Consider the following 19,000-nt stretch of genomic DNA (forward strand, 5'->3'; position numbering starts at 1 on the left):
GTTTCTGCTCCTTCCATTCCTGGCCTGCCAGGATCAGCAGATCCTCCTGTCTGCGGTCCCGGTGCTCCTCCTGTTAGGTGTCACTTGCAAAATGGCCGCTGCTTTACAGCAGACCGTTATTTAGGACGCAAGAGGAGGTTGTTGCCTCCTCTAGCATCCTTAATAACCATCTACAGTGAGGGGGCAGTCATTTTGCAAGTGGCATTCTAACAGGAGGAGTGCCGTGACTGCAAACATGAGGCTCTGCTGATCCCGGCGGGCCGGCATCAACAGATTTGGCAGCAGCGGCCATAACGATAGCTTCCGCAGACCCCGTGGTGCCCAAATCTGCCTAGCATCTACAAGCCACCGCAGGGTCTGTGGAGCTAGTGGCTGCACATTAAGACTGACAATATCTTTAACGGCACCATGCATGCCCGTGTGTATGGGTAGACGATGTCCAAACGAATCTCCATCGCTCCAGAGTGTACCCAGGTTCATTGCCTGGTCACATCCGTATAGTTAGAAAGCTAAGAATATGTTTACTAAAACAGAACTGATTAGTTAGGCTGGCAAATTGTTTAAAACAACGGTAAAAGGTTTTCTTTATTTGTCCCAGTGATAGATTTAACAAAGGATTACTCTATGGGTACACACTGGCTGATTTATAGGTTATTCAATTTAATGCTGGTCTATTCACTAGTATATACCAACAATAAAAATGACTGTGAAAGACGTCGTTCACAGACACGTCGGCATATGCTATGTGTACAGGCAATCCGCTGACAACCCGTATACCCGTACCAGGAACTGTCGGAGACTGACCGCTCAACTGCATGGACGTATGTAACAACCTGCCCAACAGCGATGTCTCTCATGACTGATCTTCACAATTGTTCTGAAGAAATATTGTTAGATGTGTACTCAGCCTACGGTCTACAGCAAGAGATCAAAGTTTTATATAACAGATAGATCAGAGAAAAGTTCTGTAATATAACCAGCTTCATTCCCAGGTCCCTGAATTGTGGCGGAGGACATCATGTTCTATGATACTAATAGTTATATTCAGCGGCGGCTCCAGAGGTGGAGCTGCAGCACAGTCCAAAATTCAAATAGGGGAGCCTCACCAACTGCCAGAGAGCCAGTTTGGAATGGCAGTTGGTGGCCGTTGCTGTGCCGTCCCCCCCTCTAGTTCTATTGTGATTTTATACTGTGCTGGTAGGATCTGTAGGGACAGGCTTGTGTGATAAGAAATGATATCATTGTGCTGCAGCTGGAGGGCTCCAGCATCAATTCTGAGGTGATTTATCCCTGTTTCTGAAATGAGCTCAATGTTACTCATCAGTGTAGGCAGCATAATGTCAGCATGTAGGAATGTCAGATCCTTTACTACCTGGGGAAAACATAGCTCACAAGGCATGCAGGTAAGGAATGCTTTCTCCCGGCTTCTTGGCAGCATGACAAAATTGGCTGCTTTATATAACCATTTTCTAATGCGGGTGGGGGCAGACTGCCTCACTTCCTGCTCAGTGGAACTTTCCAACCTGTGGGGCCTCATTTATCGATGAGTTTCAGCTCATGTAAACTCTTTGCTGGTGCTGCAGCCAATCTGCTCCTAACAATCATGTATTCAGTTTCTAATGCCCGGTACACAGCAGGACGATGGTGCTCGTGAGCGGGTCGTCACAGGAACATACGACCCACTTACGAGCTGACTGCGCCGCCGACACGCTGCGAAAATGCCGCTGATGTGATCGCGATCCGATCACGACCCCCACCCACTGCAATGGTCGGTTCTGAGATCCTACCTGCAGCAGGTAGGATCTCAGAAAAGACCGACCGACCCGAGGGGCCGCGCATCGGATCGGGATTGCATCAAAAGGACAGCAAAATGGCCCAAAACATGGCCGATTTACATACAATCGGTGGAGATTGTATCTAAATTGACTCGTTTTGGGCCATATCGTCCTGGTGTGTACCCCACATAACTGTCATGCATTTGAAAAATTACAATTGAGAGCTGATAGTCTGGTGCACTGTTTAGCATATGCAGTGAGTTTTAAATAGCAAAGTCACATTGATAAATGGGTATCTATGTTTTCTTAAAATGAGTTTTGGCTCCCCCGATACCTGAATTCTAATATCCAACATTTGCTGTGGTAAAATTGTGTTGTCTTGCAACTTTTTTCTACGCACTCAAATAGACATTTTATTTATTTATTAAGCATTGTTATACTGTTACAAATCATACATACACAGTGTATATTTCACATTTGGTGATATAAAGCCATTTATAAAATGTGTGGATTTTTTGTCTTTATGTATCACTAGATCAATTGTGTTAATGGCTTTATTTGTCCCATTATTTGCTGTTTTATCTGTTAGTGCTGTGATAGAGTGATATGGTTATTGGTGCCAACTGAAAAACACCTACAGGCTTCTTTATTCAGATGTATGGCGCATGTATGGCCGTTTGGTAGTGTTGATATGCCACATGCACAACAATTAACTATACAGTATAGGATTTTAGCTGCTTGGTATAAATTTTAATAGTAGGTAGTGGTTCTGCTATATAAGCAGCACTTGTGAGAACGGGGGTAGAGAAAATTAGAAAAAAAAAGTAAAAGACAAAAAATACAAGGAGAATCAAAACAAAACAAATTGAAACTCTCTAATAAAAATAACATTAAATATAAATAGAAATGTGAAAATAAAAATTCAATTATAAAAATAAACCTAAAAATTAAAATAACATATAGACTACCAGCAAGCCCGGAACTTGCTCCCTCATTTACTCAAAGGGGCTGTAAACAACCTATATGTTGTTATTTTAATTTTAAGAACTACATTTTTATTTTCACATTTATATTTAATTGTATTAGTTTTTTTTGTAAATTTGAGTTTCAATTTATTTTGTTTTGGTTCTCATTGTTTGTCTTTTACTTTTTCATTCTAATATACTCTTTCCCTGCTCCCCCTCACCACCCCCGCTCTCACAAGCACTTGGTACTGCTGTTGGTTATAGAGCAGAACCATTACCTACAAGGAATTACATCTGGCAACTGTACTTAAGGCATACGGCAGGTGGACATTTAAAACTTCAACATTTTACACCCTAGAAAAATTTATTCTAATTTCTAGTCTATTTAGAGGGAATACATACGGGAGGCCGGGAGTCAGTATGCTGTCGGCCAGAAGAGCAATAGCGGAGTCCTGATGCTTACAATCTCAACAGGGGTATGGTTAATATACTAACCTTGTCCCTGCCCCCCTTAACCCTCCATACCCAATGCCTAACTCTTATCCCCCCATAGCCTAAACCTAAAACTCCATTTTCTTGCCTTACCTTTCCGCTGCCTGATGCCTAACCTTAATCCTCCCCAACCCCTGTGCCTAACCCTAACCTCCCCTCTCCCCCATGGCTTAACTTTAACCCAGCATTTTTACAATCCGGATTCCTGCGTCGGCATTGAGAATGATGTCAGTTTTCCGACATCAAGATTTTGACTGCCAGCATCCTGATTGCCTCTGTTCTAACCACATCCCATTTCGAGTCATGGTTTTAATCTAGTGATGTGTCCATAATGGGAGCAAGGTCTAGTGGAAACTTAAGGTAGCACTACAGCACCAATATGGATTGCAGGATGGCATTACAGGCCCACTGCCAACCATCCTTGCCTATTTTGCGCAGGCTATGGGAGACTCCTGATTTTTTGGATTGTCTGCCGAACCCAGAATAAGTTTATGTTCCACATCCTACCTGCTTCCTAGTGAAGTGAAGAGGAGAATCAGCCAGAATAAATTACTTGTTGTTTATCCCTGCACCCTTTCTTACAGACCCTCACCTCCTGGCATTTTTCCTCTGCTGGGGGTGCATTATAGTGAAGTAAAGCCCCTGAAGTGGCCAGTAATGTCTCCTCACCGGGCTTCTCTGTATTCATGTACCATTGCAAGAAAAAGTATGTGATCCCTTTAGAATTACCTAGATTTCTGTATAAATTATGTTCTGATCTTCATCTAAGTCACAACAATAGACAAACAGTCTGCTTAAACTAATACCACACAAACAATTATATGTTCTCATGTTTTTATTGAACACACCAGGTGGGGGTGGACAAAGTATGTGAACCCTTGGATTTAATAACTGGTTGACCCTCCTTTGGCAGCAATAACAACCAAACGTTTCCTATATCGTTTCCGGATTTTGATTTTCCCATCAAAATCCGTTATAACTGTTTGGCCAGACGGTGCTTTAGTTAAGTTACAGGACAGGTTAGAATTTACCGACTGGAATTTGTTTATCGAGGAGTCTGTGGATATAAATAATTTGGTTAATATTGATACTTTGACATCAATGGTGTTAGGATATCTAAATTGTTGTATCGACAGTGTGACTGTTAAGAAGCAAATCCGTCTATTTCCAAATGACAAACCCTGGAGATAAATGGGGCCGTTCCCTTTTGGTGGCGAGGGATAAAGCTTTCAGATCTGGTGATTTGTCTACCTTTAGAGCTGCCCGGTTAAATTTGAAAAAGGGAATTGTCAGAGCAAAAAAGGCTTTTTCTGTAAAATTAGAACGCATGGTTTCCCAAAATAATGATGCAAAATGCCTTTGGAAAGGCATTCAGCATATTACTGATTATAAGGCAAACAAAAACTCTATTGTCGATGTCGCTTTAGTGGATGATCTGAATACCTTTTATGCCCGTTTTGATAAACAAGTCATGTCTTCGCCCCCACTGGAGAGATATTGTGAGGATGGGGCCTTTCTAATTAGATGAAGAGTCTGTTAGGAAGTGTCTCTCTAGGACAAAAGTAGGAAAGGCGGCAGGCCCTGATGGGATACAAGGGAAGGTCTTGCAAAAATGTGCGGAGCAGCTTGCTGGGATTTTTACCTTTATTTTCAACTTGTCTCTTAGTGCCTGTTATGTGCCTAAGTGCTTTAAATCTACAGTTATTACGCCGGTTCCTAAAAAAGGGAAAGTTGATAGTCTGAACGACTACCGACCGATCGCCTTAACATCTTTAATTATGAAGGTGTTTGAGAGATTGGTCCTTGCTCACATTAAGGAAAGCATTCCTCCTGGCTTTGACTCCTTTCAGTTTGCCTACAAGGCTAATAGATCCACGGATGATGCAGTGCTTATGTTAGTTCATAAGATTTCTGCTCATCTTGATTTAAAGGGATCTTCTGCCCGGATCTTGTTTGTAGACTATAGTTCGGCCTTTAATACTGTAGTTCCATCCACATTAGTGGGCAAACTATCCAGTATCGGATTAAGCGGGCCCATGTGTGGATGGATTCTGGATTTTTCATCTAACAGGCCTCAGGTCGTTAGGGTGAAGAACCAGGTATCTGGTGAATTGATAGTTAACACAGGTGTCCCCCAGGGGTGTGTTCTGAGCCCCCTGTTGTATTCATTATTTACTTATGATTGTACTGCCAGCTCCGATTCTGTTCAACTTATTAAATTTGCGGACGATATTGCTATACTGGGTCTCATCTCTCATGATGATGAGTCAAAGTATAGGTTGGAAGTGTCCAAATTGGAGTCATGGAGCAGTGAGAATTGTTTGATCCTGAACGTGAGCAAGACAAAAGAAATGATTGTGGATTTCAGAAAATCACACAAGACTACATATTGCCCACTGGTTTTAAATGGTCAACAGGTGGAGACTGTTGATACTTTTACATTTTTGGGTGTAAATATATCTAAAGACCTTTCATGGAGCACTCATATCAATATTACTGTCAAAAAGGCCCACCAGCGTATGTTTTTTCTTAGGAAACTGCGCTTGGCTGGCATGAGTGAGAGAACTTTGGTGAGCTTTTACTCATGTGTGATTGAGAGTGTCCTCACCTACGGTGCTGTGGCATGGTTTGGTCCCTGTTCGGCAGCTGACCGTAAGTCTTTACAGAGGGTAGTGTCAGCTGCAGGTAAAACGATTGGGGTTGTCTTACCAAGTTTACAAGACATTTTTAAAAAGCGACTTCTCTCTTAGACTAATAGTATCCTGAGGGATCCCACCCATCCAAATAGTGATCTCTTCTCCTTACTTCCTTCAAATAGGCGATACCGTTCAGTCTTATGTAAAACCAAACGATATAGGGAGAGTTTTTTTCCAGTAGCAATTCGCACTTTAAATATTTTAAATGCTTAGGGTTCTTCATGATCTATGCACAATCCTGTAGTCAAGTGTACCTCTTTTTTAATGTTTCTGTATTTGTACTGTTTACAATTTATTTTCGTTTAATGTTCATTGTATGTGGACGTTTTATGATAAAGATTCTATTCTATTCTATAGTTGCATATCAGCCCTGCACATTGGGCAGGAGGAATTTTGGACCATTCCTCTTTACAAAACTGTTTCAGTTCATCAAAATTCTTGGGATGTCTGGTGTGAATCGCTCTCTCTTGAGGTCATGCTGTGGTCAGGACTCTGACTGGGCCACTCCAGAAGGCATATTCTCTTCTGTTGAAGCCATTCTGTTGTTGATCTACTTCTGTGCTTTGGGTTGTTGTCCTGTTTATTTATTTATTTATGAAAAGTTTCTTATATAGCGAACACATATTCTGCAGCGCTTTACAGAGAATATATGAACATTCACATCACCCATCTTTTATTGAGCTTCAATTGGTGGTTCTCCTGAAAAATGTCTTGATAAACTTGGGAATTAATTTTTCCGTCGATGATGGTAATCTGTCCAGGCCCTGAGGCAGCAAAGCAGCCCCAAACCATGATGCCTCTTCCACGATACATCACAGTTGTGATGAGGTATTGATGTTGGTGTGCTGTGTTTTTTTTTTCTCCACACATAGTGTTCTGTGTAACTTCCAAACAGCTCAACTTTGGTTTTATCTGTCCACAGAATATTTTGTCAGTAGTGCTGTGGAACCTTCAGGTGCTCTTTTACAAATTTCAAACGTGCAGCAATGTTTTTTTGTGGTGTCCTCCCATGAACTCTATTCTTGTTGAGTGTTTTATGTATCGTAGATTTGTCAACAGAGATGTAAGCATTTGCCAGTGATTTCTTTAGCTGACACTCTAGGATTCTTCTTCACCTCATTGAGCATTCTGTTCTGTGCTCTTGCAGTCATCTTTACAGGACGGCCACTTCTAGGGAGAGTAGCAACAGTGCTGAACTTTCTCTATTTATTGACAATTTGTCAGTGGACTGATGAACATCAAGGCTTTTAGAGATACTTTTGTAACCCTTTCCAGCTTTATGCAAATCAACAATTCTTAATGGTAGGTCTTCTGAGAGCTCTTTTGTGCGAGGCATGGTTCACATCAGGCAATGCTTCTTGAGAATAGCAAACTCAAAACTGGTGTGTGTGTGTGTGTTTTTATAGGGCAGGGCAGCTTTAATAAACACCTCCAATCTTGTCTCATTGATTTGGACTCCAGGTTGGCTGACTCTTGACTCCAATTAGGTCTTGGAGAAGTCATTAGTTTAGACCCTAAACTAATGACTTCTCCAAGACCTAATTGGAGTCAAGACTAAACTTTAGGGGTTCACTTACAGATGGGGCTGCCTTCATCTTTGCAGGGCTGGCGTTTTAGACACCAGCCCCGCCATCATGCCAGCCCCGCCAGGGGGCGAGCGCACATGAGATGCTCTCGTTCCCCCTGGGAAACGGAGCCTTCCTCCGATCCCCGCCGCCTCCCCTCCATCGATGACCGTCGCCCTCACCGCCCCGAGCGCCCCCTTATCCTGCCCATCTCCCTGAAGCGGATACGGGCAGGGACACGCAGCGTCCCCACCAAAAGACTGGGACGCACGTGCGGGGAGGGTCTGGCGAGCGCCAGCCAAGGATGACAGGGGCTCCATCTGTACTTTGTCCACCCTGCACATGGAATGTTTACATGGTGTGTTCAATAAAAACATGAGAACATATAATTGTTTGTGTGGTATTCGTTAAGGAGACTGTGTTTGTCTATTGTTGTGACTTAGAACATGATCAGAACACATTTTATGACCTATTTATGCAGAAATCCCGGTAATTCCAAAGGGTTTACATACATTTTCTTGCAACTGTATGTGTATGTGATTCCATGCACATTTGCCTTCCTGTTTTGTCATAAACACATGTTCAACCAAATATAGATTGGACACATTCATTAATGCAGGGTTGCCGACTTTCAGAAAATCCTCTCCGGGAGAAGCCCGGAGAGGAATCTTTCATTATGATTTTTTTGGGGCGGGGGCTTAACCGTGACATCATTAAGCCCCGCCCCCATTCAGGGAAATAGACTAAATAACTGATATCCATGGAGGGGGCGGGGCTAAAACGTCACGATTGTGCCGTTTTAACTCCGCCCCCTCCCCTGAGACCCGCGGATTGCGGCATATAAATGCCGCGATCGGGGGGCTCAGTGGGGGTCCCCCTGATTCCGGGAGGGTTGCCCACCCTTCCGGGGGCAGGGAGGAAGGACCCGATTTTCGGGAGACTCCCGCAAATTCCGGGAGGGTCGGCAACCCTGCATTAATGTAACCAAACGCACATTTAACACACTTAAAATTTATTTACAGTTTCTTATATAGCTCAGCAAATTCCATTGCACTTCACAATAGTAGACAGTGATAGAACAAACTGGGTAAAAACAGCCCCTCATGGAGGTAGGAGGTCCCTGCTGCAAGCGTACAGTCTATGCATACAGTAAGTAAGGAATGCATTCTATATACATTTTACTTGCATTTTGGACATCAGTGCAAAAGATGCTACAATGACCAATCCCCAGTATGTATTTGGTCCTTGGTCACTTGCTTGATGAAGTTTGTTGTTTTCTACATGAATCATTGTCCTATTTTTATTTAATAGTTCAGCGTTTGTCTCATATATATTTTATGTTTGCTCATTATTGTTATTATGTTGTTTATTTTATTTTCATTTCCTGGTCTCTTGTTTTTCGTTTTTTTTTTAACTTGAAGTCAAAGTGGAAAGGGCAATTAAAGGTAAACAAATTTCTACAGTGAAATACTGTAGTCCTGTGGTGTAACGTGTTAGTGAATATGGCTATCTGTGCTGTGTCTAGTTTGCGTATGCTGTTCTGTGGATGACTCATTTAGGAGCTGTTCAATTCTACTTCCTTTCACTAAAGTCAATGGTGGTCATGAAATAACAGTATATATTGGCAAATCCTGATCCAGGAGAGGGAGGCATGGTTGGGTGGGAGGGGGAGCATGGTATGGCAAATCATGTGATCTCAGACCAGACCCTGGATCGTTAGCTGTGATTACCGCAAACCATTGCAGGGCAGTGTCGTGAGGACATGTAACTAGATAGAAAATGTAATCTTCATGTTAGCATTTTGTGTTCACTCAAAGTATATGGAGCATGCACCAATTATTCCTCCTGGGGCACCCAAATATGCCCAGAGTTACCCACGTGAGTTACCCACAGCAGTGCAACATGTTACTACAGTATAGCTGTGCTTCTTCATGGTCCAGTGAAATGACTCCTATGTAATGTGTTTATACTCTCATCTGTAGCAGAGGTGTATGAATACAGCAGGTACCTGTGCACAGCAATGGGCCCCTGCAGTTTGGGTTAATGGGAAACTGGCCCTGTCCATTAGTATGTAACTGGTAATGGGCCAGATTCTCTATGCTTCAAAAGTGATAAAATGGAGAGTGATAAACAGCAAGCCAATCAGCTCCTGCCTGTCATGTCACAGACTGTGTTTGAAAAATGTCAGACAGGAGCTGATTGGCTGGCTGTTTATCACTCTCCATTTTATCACTTTTGAAGCTTAGAGAATCTGGCCCAATGTCTTCAAATATTTTCCCTCTATTGCATTGTTGGCAGTAGGTTATGCAGGGTCTGCTGTGTGGCATTCTGATTGGGTGCTCACCATGCAGCACAGGTCTCCCTACCTTGACCAATGGGCTCATGTACACTGTATGCCCTGCACATGTTAGATAATGTTCTGGTCTGTAGATAAGGTGGAAAATAGGGACGTGCAGGTGATTAACTGTTTAAAAGCATTGACCAACAGATAACAGGAAAATAGGGACGTGTAGGTGATTAGCTGTTCAAAAGCATTGACCAGCAGATAAGTATACAAATGGAATGTTCCATCGGTGTCCTTGGTTCATGTGAACTTCCAGATAAGACCATGCCTTGTAGAGATCTACTGTACAGTAATATACTATCACATGGCCTTATGTGCTCCCGGCCTTATGATGCATGCAGGATATTTCTGTTTGGTGGACTGATTGGCTGATCAGTGGTTTCTTTGGCTGTACATAAACTAGCATAATTGAAAGTACTCAAAGCAAGTATTCCCTGGGGAGGAAGGTTGAAACATACAGCAACAATACATCACTATAAAAGCTTAAGTGCTCTTCCTGTGAGATATACTTCTTCTGGTCTACATCTTTAAGGAAGGACTTGTAAACATATTTATGGTTATAGGCATTATGCAGACATATTTATGGTTATAATGACGCCCTAAAGAGGACTTCTGTGTGTAAATGGCATTAAAATAAAGGCATTGATTATCTCCATAAACAAGAACGGAGAAGACAAAGTGGCTCCCCAGAGACTTGTATCGCCGCAGTCCTGCAGAATAAAGAGAGTATCCAGCATCATTATTCAGAAATAGAAGCAATAATATGTAATCACTGGCGTCTGAAGACATTTAGGACAGGGTCAATTTATTTTTGTTTCACAAATGCGGCACATTCTGCTTTTCATGGGCACCCAGAACATAAGCAATGGGTTCTGGATTTACAATCTGGAGATGAAGAGATAACCACTAACCTGGGATCAGTTACTACAATAAGCAGGGGACTGGATCACCATAACAGAGGTGGGAAGAGTTATTAAAGCGAGAGAGAGAGAGAAAATATCAACCAATCTGCTCCTAACCGGGGCCATAAAGAGCAGTGCTGGGCCGGGGTTTTGTAGGGGCACGTGTCCACATCTTGTCCAAAACAAAATATAAAAAATAGACACACTGAACTGCAGATAGTGTTGGGCTCAGGTGAGAAGGTGCCGCAGCTGACCCCTGCTACGACTCTTAAGCAAGCAAATTGTGGATTATTTGCTTTGTCAACTATGCTTCCTTCGCATAAAATGCCTATACTTGGAGATAAATGTAAGGTGGAGACTGAATTTATTGTGTCACATTTTTACAGGGTCTGATTAAAGGTTTCAGGTGCCCTAGGCTAATACATACGTAGCTCCCCTTTTAATGCCCTATGTTTAATGTATGGGTGCTCTTTGAGTCCCCTGCTATACTGCACACCTACATGCAATGAAGGTTATACAACTGGCATGTATGTTCTAATGCTTGTGGCGTGTGAAGGATACTTTGGCTGTAGGCTGCCCAGCTGGCACTGTAGCACAATGTACATAAAGCAATGGTTCCATCAATAAGTTACATTGGCACAGTCATCTGGCAGGCACCTTAAGAACTTTACCCCCCACAGCATATCAGGACGGGTGATAGCTAACTAGCATGAAATAAATGAGGCCTTAATTCCCCCCCCCCCCCCGCCCCTTGACATTACATAAGGAATACCAATGAAACTTATGACAAAGCCACAATCGTCACCAATGAAGACAGTTAAAATGAGAAGTCTCCTGATCAAGAAGATTTTTACAATAGCAAACCCTACAAGACATGACCTCACACCAGTGTTAGCCTGCTCATGTCCAGCCAGCACTTCTATCAAAATGTTGCTTCAAGCACCCTCTTGGCCATGCATGCAGGAATGTGTGTAAGGATGGTCACAGGCACATGACCGCTCAGCAAGAGACAACATGGCATTTGTGCTGTGGATCTAATTTTCAAAGGAAGCGGACCTTGTTTGCTTTGAGACAACCACCTGGAAGTTGCCATGGCAAACAAGCATCACTCATTTCATGTAAACAAACTGTTACGGTGAACAGTGAATATGTACCAAACATTAGAGTGATGAGACGGAAATGGTACCACAGTATGTGTTGTTTAATTGAATGTATTTGGATGGAACAAACCTTTCATTGGGCAATTTTAAGATTTTGCCATAGTTTCTATGTTTCCAACTTGTATTTTTGGTTTATACATGTTTGTTTTATGTTCCCAGCAATCAAAGAGACTAAAGAAGCTCTAGAGAATGTCAGTGTGTCTGTGGAAGTCCTTCAAGAGGCAATGGACAGGCTAAACGCAAACCTCACAGATGCCAAGTTACAGCTAAACAGCACACTAAGTGACCCAGCATGTTTCACCAACATAGCATTAATGTACTGCAATAAAATCAAGACTTCTCTATCTCAGCTGAAGGTCAATGCAAACTTCAGTACGGTAAGAGAACTAAACAAAAAATATATAAGAGAAATACTTGGTTATTGAGGCGCCAAATGAAGTTGAAGTTCGCAGTAAGTGTAGATTGTACCGAGAAAACACTTAAGGCCAGATGTACTAAGCTTTGAAAAGCGATGAGTTGGAAAATAATAAATGACCAATCAACCAGCCCCTAACATTCATTTTTCAAACCCAGCCTGTAACATTGCAGTTTGGAGCTTTTTGGCTGGTACTTTTTCCCTCTCCACTTTATCACTTTTCAAGGCTTAGTACATCTTGCCCACAGAGAGCTAAAGTTTCAGATATTAAACTATTGTAGCCCCCTGTAGCCATAGGACTCTAATTCTGACTGGAAATCAGGAAATGCACTAATGGGTTGGTCCAAGTGAGGAACATATCATCTGAAAAAAGAGACAGTTTATAGCAGGTACTTTCCCACTTGCCTCCGATGTTCGGGTTGGCTCTGATTCTGGCCACAAAGGGTTCTTTACAGAGCGCGAAGAGAAGCTGTGAGAGGGGACGGCTTTGCCTCACCCCATTTCCCAGAAAAAACTGAGGGAGTGCAAACCATTTGGTGTGATAGCTGACCAGGGCTGGGAATAAAGAGCTCTCATTGACCGCATAAGAAAAGTGTTTTGGATAGTCTTTCCTTAAATTACAAAAAAATTAAAAATAAATGACGTCACTGCTCAAAATAGGTAAGGACCAATCTCTCTGCCCAAACTATTATCACATTTCCCTGATCAATACTAACCTCCCCGATCAAGTCTGAATAGAATGCTGACCTCTTTCTTACATCCAGGTCAAGTAGGCTTACTCATCAGGTCTTCGAAAATAATAGACCTACCAAAGCTTTAATCCACCAAATCAATGCTGGTAAAATACCCTCCGGTGTTTTGGGGTTACACACCAATAAGGCATCTGATCGCCTATCATGGTCCTTTGGATTTTCTACCTAAGAAATGTACTGCTTGTACATTCTTCACTGCAGAGCACTGTTTATTATTTAGATAGCTACAGAGGTGGATTTAGACCTCATTGGGCCCTACGCAAGACACTGGTTTGGGGTCCGCCTCCCTCCAACTTTCCATAGCACTATATTTTTGCTGCTGATTGCAGGTGGCATCAATAGAGTACCTTGGACCATGCACAGTCTACCGATAAATACTCAGCTGCGTGAATATCGGCATTGTCTACAAATCTGAATCAGGCTCTAGCTCTTTTGGAAACAGGTTTAATACCGGTGTCCCATTTACAGTCAACTGACTGCCCACATACAGTGGTTGAAACCATTTGTGTGTCTTAAGCATTTTTGATCCTACAGTATCAAAGAACATCAAAGAAACTGGTGGTGTGGGCAGGTCCAAGAGGTAGTTGCGCAATGCTCTTCAGGGAATGTTTTGGATGGCCAGGGTATTTTTGTGGGGCCCATTGGGACTTGCTGGGCCCTAGGGTGGCACCTAGGTTGCTTTTTGGAAAATCCGCCTCTGGAAAGCAATCATTTAAAAATAGTTTAAGGTTACATGGTTATTGTTATGGGGAATGCTGGTAATACTATGGCTTGCAGAATGATACTGGCGGAATATTGTGAAACTGCAAGGCATAACTGTCAGCTTTTTCTTGGCAGTGCTGGATAATGCTTGGTATTACCAGACGCAATAGAGGGTATCCTATGTGTTTGGGCGCTAGTAGGCACTGTGATGGTGTGAACTACTGTATTAGTAGGCTACTGGGGATGAGACTGTGGAATATTCTAGTTAATTCTGAAGTTATTGAGCATAATACTATACAGCAGGGATAACACTGGCCAATACTTTGGATGTCAGATTAAGAAGAATACCAAACACTGGTGTGGAAGGTCTTTTTTCAGCCCAACACCTGTCTTGATCTGTATTGCTTGTTTTAAGTAATTTCTGTCATTTATGTTCCTAAAATAATTCCATTATAAATAATACATGTACTCTAATATTGTTTTCCTTAGTTACCAGACACAAGCCAGTATCTGCATAAATTGAACAATGTTCTCAAAACTGATCTCAGCAACTTGGTGCAAAAGGTAAGGTGAGCAATGCTTAAGGTATTTGAATTACTTTGTTTTATTAAAAACATATACATGTTATAACAAAACATATTGTCGTATATGATATAAGGTTCAATTAATACATAACATATTGAATTGTATTTGTCCCATATTTTTCATCTAGCCATCATATAAAGCATTTTAAGGTTCCTTAAGGAGGTGCAGTAGATATAACATTTACATAGATTAGTCGAGAGAGACAGGAGGGTCTTAGGCATTTTAAAATGTTTTTAATGTATTTTTTTAATTATTATTGTCAGTTGTTTAGTTTTGCCTGAAACTAAATTTGACTTTTCATGCATTCAATATGAAACTAAATTATTATGCTACAGTTAGAATATATAGTACCAAAAGATGTGTCTCCTAATTTGGATAATTTTTAATGTTAAACCAAGAAGAAAACATATTATTTTGGCCTTATACCCTTAGGGATTACTGTTTACATGTTACAAAAGAATGTACAGTATATATATATGGTTAACCACTATGGTTAAAGTGGGTAAGCAAACAGATAATCTTTGAGGTTAATACTAACATAGGGCCTTATTCTGGTCTTTGCGGACGGAGCCGAATATGCGGCCAGGACCGTGCGTCCTAAACCCCGCCTTTCGTACGGATCGCTCACTCCGTCCGAATGCGGTAAGAAGCTGTCCGAACGGACCGCAAGTGTATTTCTCATGAATACACCTCCTCCATCTCAGGGAACCTCCCCCATCATTCGATGGTCGCAGACCTTCGAATGCAGGACCGAGTGGTCAGGCAGCTCCCGCAACCTCAGACCACTCGGGCATTTCTCTGTGCAAAAGCAGGGATCTGGGCGGGCAGCTGACATCCGGCAATGTCATATGTCCGCCCCCTACACGTGCGTCACGACCGCATTACCATACGTACGCCCAGCATTTTCATGGGAACGCCCATGAAACGCGGGGTGTAAACATATGGTAATGAGCCCAAACAGCCCTTCACGCCCCTCTCCACCCCCTGTTCGTAGTGTACACATTTCATGCGGAATTTGGACGTGCGTCCCATTCGCACATGCGCAGAGACGCCTCTGCACATGCGCAGACACAAAACATCGGCGGACCGACCGCACGCGGACATTACCGCACCAACCAGAATAAGGTCCATAGTTTTCTTTACATTTGTCTGTTACACTGGTTCTACACTGACATTCACTATACTGTATTATGGTCAGGCCCTACTATACCGGTGAGGAAAATGAGATTTCCATGGGCCTCCAACTGTCAGGAAGCCTTACATATTTCTGATTTATTGTTCTTGTGTTCTGACTTGAAATTTGAAATCTACTGTAGTTAATAAATCGCCCTAAATTCAGTACATCTGTATATGTATACAGTATTTTATTTTTTAATAAAGTCAAACTTTAATCAATATTATTTAAATTTATTGTAAATGCATTTTTTTTAAGAAGTTGGGATGGGGTTAATTTTAGGTTTTCCTGTTCTTCTATGAACCTGTGGTAGAGACAATTATACCTATATTAAGCATTTGTAAAGGGCAATGAAAACTAGCCAGACTATATTAAATTGTAATTTCAAAGCAGCAGTGTTAATTTCATAGCTGAAAATTTAGAATAAAACTATTTGTCAACAAAGGTTTTTTCTGTGACTATAATGTGACAATAATGAAAATAGGATTTTTTTAATAAAGAAAATGTTGACTAAATATTTGTCCTTGATGTTATGACTAAAATTGACTAGACAAAAATGCTGTATCATTTTCGTCAGGACTCCGCATTTTTTGAGTGATTGATTTTTGGGATTTATTTTATTTTGCAGTAGACTAGCACTGTAGTACTACTACTTCTACTTACTTTTATCAGGCAGGTTGTATTTTTCTTTAATTATCTGAATTCAAATTTGAATAAAAAAAAATTGTATTCTTGGATTGATAGTTGCAGAAAACAAGTGACCTGCTGTGAAGGAAATAGCATTTTTGTTGCACTTGTTTGATACCTAGATTACTAAACACATAGTGAAAGGTATACAAAATATTGAATGGAGTGATAGAGAAATGATCTTCAGCAAAATTCATTACAGTATCAGTAAACTGAAAAGCTACAGTATGACTAAATCAATGACTAAAATTAGCCGAAAATGTTCATCAAGATCCACTGACTAAAAGTTGACTAAGACCAAATTAAAAAAATTGACCAAAATATGACATTTCATTTAGTCAAATTTTAGGAAAGTGACTAAGACTAAAACTAAATTGAAAATCCCTAACGAAATTAACACTGTAAAGCAGTTTCTAATATTGTATCTGGTCCATCCTAACATTAATTTTTGTTACAAATCTTCCTTTGAGTCCTCAAGCTCAGCTCCAAGTTCTAAAGCACTGATGATTGTTGATTTAAAGCTTCTCTATTTTAAATATATTTTTTTTTGTTTCATTTGCATAGGGTTATGCTGCTTTCAATAGCACTCCGGAAATGGTACACAACCAAACCAAAAATATAGAGGAAGGTGAGCATTTATTTAATATTGACATCTTTAAATACTTGACATCTACTATACTTTATGTATTAGAAAGGTATATTAGTACCAAAACAAATCATTTGTTCTAGCTTTTGGAGGTAGAGTCTATGTATTAAACTGTGATTTTAAGTCTGTAGATTTAAAGTGGCAATAACTGAAAAGGCACATCCACATTGTGATCATGCAAAACCATGGTTCAAGATCATGCTGGTTCATTAAAATCACACCCTATTATTATTCAATTACCGTGATCAATGAGCAGAGGTAACTGTATCCCCAATCAATAAGGGATTGATGAAGGGGTTCCCCCTGTTTCACCTACTCCTGTGATTCTTGTCTCCTGACAAGTAGAGCAAAGCCTGGTGTAGACTTTTATGATCAGAAATGTGTGTCTAATAACCCACAGGCTGATCACAGATCGCTGTGTGCTGAGGGAAGCACGCCAGCACCCCCCCCCCCAATGCCGGCACCTGCCTCCCCCTACCCCCCCCCAATTACTATTACTTACCAGCGGTGGCGGTGGCGCAACATCTCCCAGGCTCAAGCAGTGGCAGCGCAGCATCTTCTCCCTCCTTCATGTCGGGAGTCGGGACTCGGAGCACTCACTGCACAGTGCAGCCTGCAGAGCGCCGAGCCCCTCTGTATCCTAGGCTCGGCGCCGGGTGGGGGATGCATTGTGTGGGTTTGGGGGGGGTGGTGCCGTGCCACTGTGGGCAGCTGTACCCCTGGCACCCCCCTGTCCGCGGCCCTGACACCAACATTTATCTGTGTTGTCTGTATCTGTAAACTATAACTTACCAAATAGGAATTTACAAATACAGAATGGTGAAGCAAAATCGAAAATCAATCTATTCTGTAAATCTCTAATTCTACCTATGACAATAAGGACACACAATATTTCACTTTGCCATGAGGTTAGTATGAATGTCTGAAAGGTTTTAATTGTTTTTAGATGCTTAAGATGGCCATACATCTAAATATTTATAGTCAGATCTGGCTGGTTGGAACCAAAATCTGGTAATTTACAGTATAGCAGATTTTTGTTCCAACCAGCCAGATCTGACAATAAATCACCTATTCAATGCTGTTGCTAGTGACAACATTGAATGGAATCAGATCCAACTTTGTTTAAATCTGTTTTGTCAGAAATGGACGCGGATTGTCGAATTCACAGATTTTTTTCGACAATTCACAGCCGTTTTTGACAATCTACAGACTTTCCGACGCTCAACAGCCGGAACTTTGATTTCCGGCTATCGAGTTACTGTCGGATCAAACTGAAACAGCTCAGGATTCCGGATATCAGGACATTCCCAAAGTCGGAAACCCATATTGAATATCCCCCTAAATCTTTAAGTGTATGGCCAGCTTTACTGTAAAGTCGGCATGTTTAGCCGTTCATGACTAATCACATGTTTTGTTTTCCATTATTAACAAAAATCTCTTTGGACCTGTTTTTGGAATTATAACTCAGCCATTCCCTGTAAGTCTTTCCTAGATGTTATCTCTTCACAGGCGGCAGTGTGTTTCTTCCATACCTAAAGTCAGAATTTTCTTTCTTCTAGATTACTAACTGTGTGGCTGATTTTGAGATGGGAGTAAATAAAAATACAGACCAAGTAACTGCATCTCGACAAAACCAATTTAAAATGTGCAGATAAATTTAGATTTGAGATTGGGTATCGAAAACAAAATGTGAATAGCAATGTAAAAATAAAGCTGGCCATGATTTGTGGGCTGCATGCAAAAGCATCCAGTATTTACCCTACATGAAAAAAAAATGTATTTGCATCACTTGCATCACTTGCAATGCAACATAGTTTGGTTCAGGTGTAAATTGACTTCTCTTTTTCGTTTACTCCCAACTCAGAATCAGGCTTACTATGTGTTGCATAGGGTGTGGATGACCCTAAATTGTGTCCATTATTTATAGATTGCAAACTAACTTACTTCTTCAAGTAGTAATAACCATTATTTATATAGTGCCAACATATTACGAAGCACTGTACAAAAACATCATTCTATTCTGACTTTCCTACATACTGTATAACCCAATATATATATATATATATATATATATATATATATATATATGTCTCCACGCTACAGAGAGATTTAAACAAACTAAATGAGTGGGCAGATAAAT

The 19,000-nt window shown here is 41.2% G+C and overlaps 1 protein-coding gene across 14 annotated transcripts in view; it reads left to right on the forward strand.

The window, feature by feature from the left end:
• Positions 1-19,000, forward strand: part of PROM1 (prominin 1) — a 179,075-nt gene that overhangs the window by 94,483 nt on the left and 65,592 nt on the right. For 10 of the 14 annotated variants that reach the window (XR_014464771.1, XR_014464862.1, XR_014465005.1 and 7 more), the window contains exons 9-12: positions 8,915-8,938; positions 12,059-12,276; positions 14,258-14,332; positions 16,779-16,842. Coding sequence is in view for 11 of the 14 variants with exons in the window: in XM_083163594.1 (XP_083019720.1) it covers positions 8,915-8,938; positions 12,059-12,276; positions 14,258-14,332; positions 16,779-16,842 (381 nt within the window). In the remaining 3 variants the exon portion in view is untranslated. The remainder of the gene's footprint in view (positions 1-8,914; positions 8,939-12,058; positions 12,277-14,257; positions 14,333-16,778; positions 16,843-19,000) is intronic. The other 4 variants (XM_083163597.1, XM_083163598.1, XM_083163606.1 and 1 more) reach the window with 1 other exon arrangement.

This window comes from Crinia signifera, chromosome 1 (genome assembly GCF_055691185.1).
Source record: "Crinia signifera chromosome 1, ASM5569118v1, whole genome shotgun sequence".
NCBI lineage: Eukaryota > Metazoa > Chordata > Amphibia > Anura > Myobatrachidae > Crinia > Crinia signifera.